This window comes from Populus trichocarpa, chromosome 5 (genome assembly GCF_000002775.5).
Source record: "Populus trichocarpa isolate Nisqually-1 chromosome 5, P.trichocarpa_v4.1, whole genome shotgun sequence".
Lineage (NCBI taxonomy): Eukaryota > Viridiplantae > Streptophyta > Magnoliopsida > Malpighiales > Salicaceae > Populus > Populus trichocarpa.
Genome location: NC_037289.2, coordinates 12,075,789 through 12,085,989, shown reverse-complemented (window position 1 = coordinate 12,085,989; position 10,201 = coordinate 12,075,789). Strand labels below are relative to the sequence as shown.

The following is a 10,201-nucleotide window of genomic DNA, read 5'->3' as shown; positions in this document are numbered from 1 at the left end:
AATATCACAGAAACATAAAAGAGAGTAAAAAAAACATGCTTGTCTTTGCTTTTAGTAGGGTTTTCTTTTGTTATATTAAATATTGGGATGATCATGGGACCCACTATTTTACACTTGTTATTTTGTCTGGGTGGGTTCGAAAACGTCAGCATCTCAGAACCACCTGTATGGCCCGTGCACCGTAGTTCCAAAAACTAAAACGAGGAAAAGAGAAAATATCTTACCACTAGCACTGTACCAACTCTCTTCCAAGGCAAAAGAATGCAAACCCACAGCAGCTAAAAGCCAAATCTCCCGTCAATTTCCATCATGCAGGAGCACAAAAGGATAAAAAGGCAAAAAGCAAACCCACAAAGGAAATCACCCACCACCATCAAAGATCACCCACAGAATTAGTTGCCCATTATGAAATTATATTTTGGGCAGTTTAAGGACCATATACACCACCCTTCATTGAGGTGACCCTATATGCTGGACGCCATGCTTTGCTATCTGCTGTCCACTGACCCTAATTAGAAAGATGCCAAGAGCCCAAAGGAAAATATAATCGAAGTAAAGGCAGATGATACATAGGTTTTTGCATGTGAAAATATCAACTACAAATGGTTTATTACGATCCACATGTGATTGATCTCATCTGAATCACTTCCACGGGCACACCTCGGAATATATAAATAAAGCTGAAAGGCTGAAGAGATGCATGACCACAAGAAACAAAGGCTACAAGAGGATCTAGCATCCATTTACACAAGTTGAGAATATTATAGAACGTAAGGATATTCCCCTTCTACAACAAAATTCTCTTTCTTTATTATTTTCTTTCCATCCCCTGAGATTCTCCACCACGTCTAAAAACTCCCCTCCAAAAAGAAGAAAAAATATGGATTTTTCTTTCTTTGATGGTGTTTCTACGACACAAAAGTGTCTTAAACCTCTCTAGGGTCAACAAAAATTGACAAGCCAGGTGATGATTTTGTCCAGTCGCCAACAGGCCCGTCACTGTAGTCCTCCCCGAGCCTTTTGATGCACCATAAATCCTCTGCGCACGATAGCATTTTCCAGTGTGGTATCCCTAATTTAAGCGGTTCGCTATTTGCCACCTCTGTAGCCACCACTCCACACCCACTCTCTCTAGCCAAGTTATGCACGTGACCGCACAACGCTTTCATCATTTTAGCCGCGCGCGGTCCTTCACCTCCCAGACCATACATAAAAAACAACCCAAAAGGCCTGAACACCGCGGGCACTGAAGGCAACTTCAAAAACGGAAAAGCCTTGTCGACGATTCTTGTCGTTTTAGCAAATGTTCGCTTCAAGCGTGACGCGCCACGCACTTCAAGTCTAAAAACATCCTTGCAATTCCACACGCTAAGCACAGTCCATGACTCAGGCGGGTCGGATAAGAAGTGATCCGACCCGGCCCACAACCCAAATCTTAAACTGTCACGTGGCACAGCCAGAAAAGTTCCTACATTAAGCTTGTTCTCGAGGACGGAGTCGATATCACGGGGGAAAAACTCAGTAGTGGCGAAGCGACGTCGGTACAGCAACTCGGCGTCGGGTGGGGTGAGTTTGATGATTGTGATTCGGTTTGACACGGTGACTCGGTGGGCGAAGACCGGGTTAACCAGGATCGAAGGAGTACGGAACGTCGAGTAGCCGCATTTGCCGGTGAAGAGCTTAACAGAAGCGTGGTTGTCGCTTTCAGTAGCCATGTATGAATATTCAGCGCCGTTTTGACGAAACCAATCTTCCATTTGACATACCAATTTTAGCCCTAGACCCATCCTCCTATGCAAGAAGGAAAACGGAAAAGATTCATGGAAGAACAGAATAATATACATGCATGCATTAATTAAATTAAAATATTTTAACATAACTTTATTATTGGTAATTAAAAACCTAAGAGAAAAAACCAAATCCAAAAAAAGAAAAATGTTAATTATTAACACTATTAACAGGGTTCATTATGGAACCAATAATTAGGGGATCAAATATCATTTAATTAGAAGAATCCCTGGACTACATGTGATGAACCAAGATCCTTCCAAAAGCAAGTACATTTCTTCCGATCCGATTAAATAAATAAATAATTGAAGACAAAATGCAATAAGACAAAACAGAGCATTATATATATATATAAGAATAGCAGCTAGCAGTAGTAAGGATGATGTAGGGCAGCAGTACTTACCGGTGGGAAGGAGAGATACGAAGGCCTAGAATGTAAGCCACTTTGGTGTAAACAGGGACTGGTTTGTTGGAGATGGAGTAGTTGTTCTTCACTCTTCTTGAAATCCTCTCGCCACATGTGACGGTTTTGATGCAACCTCTTATCATCCCCACTATCTCTCCACCCATCTCAGCCACCTGTTCATATAATCAAAAGCACAACAACTTAGGCTATTACATGGCATTGTGTAAAGACTGTTAACTAATCGAGCCACATGCTTTTATTTTTCTTTAATCACCTTGTGAGGTACTCAAAAGGTAAGTATGGAGGGGTACAAATATTTAATTTAAAAGTGAAGGGAGTAATGTGTAAATTAAAGACAAATTTAACAGTTATGCTTGAGGAGAGGAGGGTAATTATTTAATATTGTATGTACCAGCATGAGGAAAGCAGGAGAATTGCGGACTCTGCAAATCGGGTCACCTAGGAGGTCGGTGAAGAGAGAGAGCTTGCCGCTGGAACCAACTTCACAACTTCTCTCTACTTCTTCGACACCAACTACATCTCTGCTTGGATCAAACTCTCTCACCACCATCATATCCATTCTATCTTCTCCCATATAAATAGGGTCTAGTATTCGTAACTTGTAACCAAAATCCAACTAGAGAAAGAGAAGAACGAGCCAAAAGAAGCAGGTTCAAGAACTTTGGCAGTAAGATTGACGAAGAAGTGAAACGAGGGTTGTACGTGTGTGTGTGTGTGTGTGTGTGTGTGAAGAAGGGAGGACGAGGGCTAGGTAGTTTATATAACGTGTGAAATAAGCGAGGAAGGAGCAAAGGGCATATTAAGGAGCTAGTCAGGATCTGTAGAACTTGGAAACGAGAGAAACCCCAGAAAACTCAAAAAAGAGAACAGCTAAGATATTAGATTAGATCAAACGCATAACAAAAAGAGAAGATGAGGGAGGAAATCAAAAGGGTTCGTTAGGCCCTTGGAGTTTCAAACTGGGATGATAGCTGTTTTAGGCAGTGAGTAGAACTATCATTGCAGGGATAACTCTCTCCTATGGCACGGCACCTATAAATACCGGATTTTGGAGGGTTTTTTTTTTTTTTTTTTCCCTATCTCTTCTTCTTCCATCTGTCTGTTTATATTTCCTTTATTTTTTTCGCTCTAGCGATGGAAACAATACTATTAATAAATGGCTATCCATTGAATAATGAATATACAGCAATGAGAGGTAGTAAATAAGAAATATTGATCTTCACATTAAAAAAAAAAAATGGAAGAGGAAATGGCGGCTATGGCTGCGCAGCTCTCTCTCATAAGCATTGGATTTTAATCATTTAGGAGGCGTTGCCATCATGACCCCATTTGTAATCATTACTTCTTTTTTTCTCTCCCTCTCCCCTTCACATCCCATCCGTTCAATCACATCATCATTATCTTATCATCAATGAACCCATCCATTGATATCAAAAAGTTCTAGTATGGTGAATTAATTTGTTAGTGGAAGAGATGGGAAGTGGAAGGTGGGCAACTCCCAGCAGTTTCGGCTGTTGATTACGTTTCTTTTGCAATTGTTTTTATGTCTGCGGTATAAAAAATACATTGTGTTTTTGATAACGGTAAAAATTTTGTTTTATATTATGAGGTATACTAAAAATTTAAGTTTAAAACACAGTTTTTATTAAATAGTTTTTATATATTTTTTTTATTGATTTTTATAAAATATTGTTTGTTTTTGCGTTTTAAAAGTATTTTTTAAAAAATTTAATAATCTTTTATTTTTTCTTTGCTTCAAATTAATATTTTTTTTGGTGTTTTTAGATCATTTTGATGCACTAATATCAAAAATAATTTTTTAAAAATAAAAATACATTATTTTAATGTATTTCCAAGTAAAAATCACTTTGAAAAAACAACCGCAACCACACAAGTACCAAACATTTTATACATGTGTTTTGCTGCACATAAACCTTAACTATAATTTTTACTAAATACTTATCTAAATCCAACTAACAACATTTAACCATACTTTTTTAAAATTTATTTTTTTCAAATTACAACCATAAAAACTAATTCAAAAACAAATAAACTTTTAGTTTGTATTTATTTACACAGTTATGCTGTGTTTTTTTAAAAATATTTTTTTTTATTTTAAATTGTTTTAATATAATAATATTAAAAAATAATAAATACCGCAATACCTGCTAAAAAAGAGGTTTCCTTTTACAATCAAAGACAATTTTTTGTTTATGGTAAATAATCAGTGAATAGTGAAATTGAAATGACAGTACCTCTAATAGTAATAGCTTGGATTTGCCGATCATGGTTATCCACAATCTTTGATGGACGGCCATAAGGAAATTTTAGAATTCTAATAAAAATTCTGGGAAAGTAATACACGATAGAAAAATAATATATTTTAATCATAATCACATTTGAGAATAACAGTTAAATACAACTTCAGTAATGGTGGAATACAATTGTTATTGGTAACCTTCTCAGCTTAATTAATTAATATATATATATATATATATATATATATATATATATATATATATATATAAAATTAACCAAAAATTTTATGAATATCTCACGACTAAAAAATAAATTTTAAGATCCAATAATTAAGAAAAAATATATCACCAGAAACATATCAGAGCTCTATTTTTTACACATTCAGCACCGTTAAAAAAATCTCGACAAAATAATTCTAATCATACCTTGAAAAACTATCAAATATAATCGTAATTTGTTAAGAGTTTTGTTCGTGATTAATTTAGGGTTAATTATGACCTCATTTAGCATTCTTTCAATGTCCAGTTAGAATTGTTTCGTTGAGATCTTTTTAATAGTACTGAGTGTGTCGAAAACAGAATCTCAATATATCCTCGAAGATCTATTTTTTTTTATGTTTTTTCTTCCCTCATTTTTTTCTCCACGTCATCTTATCTCCATTTTTTTTCTTAATTATTTATTAATTAAGAAAAAAACAAATTTATTAATTTTTGTTTAGATTAATTAATTTGTTAAAAAAGACATTTGGAAACTTTCCTAAAGAATTACTATTTTAATTAGAAGTTGTGTAGAAAAATATATTCTAAATTTAATCATTATTTTAAATAGCAGTTATGTATAAAAATAATATTTTAAAATAATATTATATTATACTATTTTTAAAATATTTTTTTATCTTCTGATATCACATCAAAAATTTTAGCAAACTATGCTATTTAAAAAAAAAAATCCCGGCCATGATGATCAAAACCAGGTTTTGATACTGTGCCGCCAGAATCCACCTTTTGAAAAAGGCAAGCACATTTCACAATACGACGCAGCCCTATCGTTGATTTTACATGTAGCTGAATCTACACTCTACAATATATAGGTTCACTTTGACTTCTCGCTTCTTCTTCCCCCCCATTGGCTATTTTACAGAAACCAAGACAGCTCACGGTCTTACTTTAGATGTTGTTCACGCTCTTATTTTTCATTATCAATTACAATATTCTTTTTTCGTTTTAATCATTAATTATTTTTCAATTGTATTTTTTAGTGGTTTTAGATATTTTTTTATGCTGATGATTCTTGTCTTTGAGTATTATAGATATTTATAGGCTTTTGTTGGATTTAAAACTTTATTGAAACCCATTTAATAAGATATAGTTTGGATTTAATTCAAAGAAAAAGAACATACCTAACAAACAGAATAAAACCGCGTGGCCAATTTTAAATTTGCTCCAAAACATACTCTTTTGTCCTTTTATTTTTCTACAACTTTCATTTCAATCCTTTTAGTTTTTAGAATTTTAGTTTTGATTCAAAATTTTATTTTGTAATTCTTGGATTTGAGAGGGGAGAAATAAAATCACATAAAAATAGTTAAAGAAAGTAGAAAGTTATTAGTTGATCATATTTCAACAAAAAAAAAATTTAACCAATTTTACTTGACGAAATAAGTTTCATTGAGATATTTTATGGCCTTTGTCTTGCCACAAAAGAAAAGGATGGAGGCTTAGAAAATATTTAGGATTCAGGTTTATTTTCTTTTCTTTTTTTTACCGATTCAATGCTAAATTAAGATTAGAAATTGGTTTCTTAAGGTCTTTATAGTATTTATTTTTTTAGTTGTTTTTCAGGTGAAAATGATGAAAATAGGTTTTTTTATCCTAAAAGTCGGACCCCAACTTTCTGAAAGTCAATCGCAAAAGAAGTTTCATCTGTTATTTAAAAAAAAAAATGAGACGTTTGCCCAACTTAACAAAAATAAAAGAGCGTCAAGCGCACAAACCTAGTTTTACAAGCCAATAACCCCCTGCCATTCTCTGTTATGGGCTAACAACTAGCCCGCCAAAGCCTAAGGGCCTGATCTATTTATGAAGCTTTTTTTTTATTAAATTTTATTTTTAGTTCATTAAAATAAAATAACTAGAATTTTTTTTTAGGATATTATTCCATTAAATATCATTCAATTTTGAATTTATTTCAAATAAGATTGTGATATTTTTATATAATATTAGCAAGCGCTCCTTTTTATACAACCTTTTATGGATTTTTTTATTTTTCTTGAAGTTTAATCAAAATTAATTATAACTAAATAAATAAAATTATATTTAAGATATTATTTCATTAGATATCATTTAGTTTGATGTTTATTTTCAAATCATATTCCAGCATTTGTCTTATAATATTGGCAATTGATGAAGTCTTAAAAACTTTCAGATTGAATTTCGGTTTTTTATGATTATCTTAGGCTGGGGAGTCTAAACTTAGTCATTCAATGCTCTTTTGCAAAAACAAGCCTCATATTAGAATAGGAGAACCTCTGATACTTAAATCATTAAATTGTAAAAGGAAAAGAAAGTATAACAACGAGAACAAGAAAGTATGAGAGTGTGTGTTATGATGGTTGAATGTTCTTATATGAACTTGTGTTCTATGTATTTACCTAGTGAACTAGTAAGATCAAGACTACACCAAAAGATTAATTGCAATTTTTAATTGTTCCAATTACAAGATCAAGGGTAAAGAAGATAAAAAAGACATTCAATGGGCTTAATAAAAATATTTTAGCTAGGCTGGATTTTAAAGAGGCAACATCAACAAGTGAATATTAGACCTTAGTGAATTTAATTCATACACAAAGAGAGGCTTAATCCATCACTTTCTAGGCTTACTTAAATTCAATATCATGGGCTTTTCTTGGAGGAGGCTTACGACATTATTGAAGAAGTTAAATTAAAAAAGTTTTCTTATTTGATTGGAATACTAAGCGGTGACAATATGTCTAATTGGCCAAGAATTCTTTTCAAGCAAGAATTTTATTCTACATCTATGTTTCCTAGTCTATCATGGTGGTAATTAAAGTTTTAATTTAATATTATTATTATTATGTTTTGGGCTTTATTTAAGGAACTTTGGGGTTTATTTTATTATGAGTTGATGGTAGTCCGTTAACTCCACTATGGTTTAATTTTGTTAAGTATCAATAGCATTGTGAAGAAAATATTTTTTAGGTTATGATCAATTATATTATTGTCGTATTTTTATGTGTGTACTGTTGTGAGAGATTTCTCTTGCTTTATTTCTTCAAAGAACTTCTCTTGATTTACTGAAGAATGTTATCTTTCATATTCATCATTTGTGATTCTCTATAACCATTAGATGGGGGTTCAATTACTTATAATTCTAGTGTCTCGGTACAGGTTATCGTTGTATTAAGCTCAATTACTAACATGATCTTAGCTTCTTTTTTTTTAAGTGTATTACTTGGCTGTAGGTTTCTAGATCTTTATTTCCACGAGGTTTACATTAATTCGTATCAAAGCAAGGCTCTAAATCAAGTTATATCCCTTTTATCTTCAAGTTTTTGCATACTCCATTGTTTCTTTATCTTTTAAAAAATTAGTTGTGGCATCAAGTTAAAAAAAAAAAGGAAATTATTTGAGATTTTGATTAAATAATGTCTTATTAGGAAAATAAAGAAAATCATAAGAAAATATATTTTTAAGGTTTGCCGCAAATCTTGATTCAAAGAAACATAGAGTTCAGCCACTTACTTTAAATCTTAAAAAACAAATCCTGATTCATTGAGTTTTTTGGAAATAAATCTTAATTTGGGATATTTTAGGTTTACTTGGTTGGGTTTTCTTGGGAAAACAAATAGGTAGTTTTTGCATCAAAGTCTTTTTTTTAGTTTCGGTCATGACGTGTGTGTGTGTGTGTGTGTGTGTAAATTGAAGGTGTTGTTTTTATTTTGAGTCATTTAAATCTTATGTCATTAGTTTCTTAGTCGTCATAGTCTTTTATTTCGTGTCTTCGTATTGTTCATATTTCACATGAATTCATATTGATACTCTCATTTTTGTATTGATAGTTTTTAGTCTTTATTACTTCTTGACTTTTTATATTATTTGATTAATCTATTAAGATATTAATTTTTAATTTATTGTGAACTAGTTTCTCAAATAACTAAAGTTTTGATAATTGAGTGGTAAATGTGAAGGTGAACATCTTATATGCAAAGCTAAAAATTTATGTGAAATAAGAGAGGAGTGACATATATTGAGTGTAGACACATAAGAAAGTGTGTTAGGTATATATATTGCTACTAACTTAATTTTAAGTTCTTGATGACATCAACTAAGAATTGATCATCATCACTAAAAGATAGAAATAATCCCGAATGGGGTTATTTGTCCATGCAACAACAATTAGAGTTGATGAATACAAGGTTTACAGAGGTAATGAGTGGGGAAACTGATTTGAGAACCAAAGTGGCTAGTCTTTGAGATAGGTCAGATCCCAAAGGTTTGAAAGGAATAAGGTTTGTAAAATGATCTAATTCACCTTTAGAAGAATCTATATCAGAATATACAAATGAGAAAGCCAAGGATTTTGATGATAACTATAGTGGTGGGTTTCGGCCATATAGAAACCAAAGGCTTAGGGGAGTTCAACCACTTAAGCAATTTGGCCATATGAGGGTAGATAAGGATGATAGATTTTAGGATGTCTTGAATAGAGATTTAAACATTATTAAGAAGATGATTCTAGCTTTCTAGATAAAATCAATTTGGAAGCATATTTGGAGTGGGAAAAGAAAGTGAAGTTGATTTTTTTTTGTCACCATTGTTCTAAGGTAAAGAGAGTAAAACTTATTGTTATTGAGTTTACTAACTATGATATTATTTGGTGGGATCATCTTGTTTTAGGAAGGATGAAGAATGAGGAGAGACCCATAGAGACTTGGGATGAGATGAAAATAGTCATAAGAAAGAGGTTTGTTCATGGTCATTAACTATATCAAAGATTGAAAAGTTTGTCTCAAGGTTATAGGAGTATGGAGGGTTACCACAAGGAAATAAAGATTGTTATAATTAGAGCTAATGTCATAAAGGATAAAAAAAAGCTATAATGGCAAGGTTCTTGAATGAACTGAATAGAGAGATAGCTAATATGGTTGAGCCATAGTACTATGTTAAGCTTGAAGATATGATTCTTATGGCTACCGATATAGAGAGGAAATTGAAGAGAAATTAAGGACAATACACGCAAGAAAGGTAATCAAGTCCTTTTTTAGCTTGTAGGTTAAATTATAGGATAAAAAGGACTGTTACATTAAAACCAAATATTGTGGGCAACAAATCCAAATAATCTATTGCTTGGAGGAAAGATTTGACCATTGAAACAAAAGGTAAAGTTGAGATCTCATATAATCATAATCATGATGTTAAGTGTTTCAAGTATTTAGGAAGTGGACATATAGCTTCATAATATCCAAACAAAAGGATCGTAGTTATGAGAGAGCATGAATATATTGAATCTAAAAGTGCCAAATCCAAGGAGGATATGCCACCACTTAAGAACTGTATTGATGTTAAGTATTCAATTGATTGAGAGGTTTTAGTGATTAGTATAACACTTAATGTTTAGATTCAAGAGGATGATGTAGAGAAATGAATGAAGAACATATTGCATACTAGATGTCATATAAATAATAATGTATATGGTATGATTATTAAT

General features: G+C 32.1%; 1 protein-coding gene across 1 annotated transcript; it reads right to left on the bottom strand.

The window, feature by feature from the left end:
* Positions 1 to 574: 574 nt before the first annotated feature.
* Positions 575 to 3,381, bottom strand: LOC7489765 (probable N-acetyltransferase HLS1). Its single transcript, XM_024601272.2, has 3 exons — positions 2,607 to 3,381; positions 2,192 to 2,367; positions 575 to 1,791 (listed from the first exon to the last, which is right to left on the bottom strand). Exons 1-3 carry the CDS (start codon positions 2,787 to 2,789, stop codon positions 927 to 929), a joined length of 1,224 nt encoding a protein of 407 aa, XP_024457040.1. The 5' UTR covers positions 2,790 to 3,381; the 3' UTR covers positions 575 to 926.
* Between the last annotated feature and the right edge of the window lie 6,820 nt (positions 3,382 to 10,201).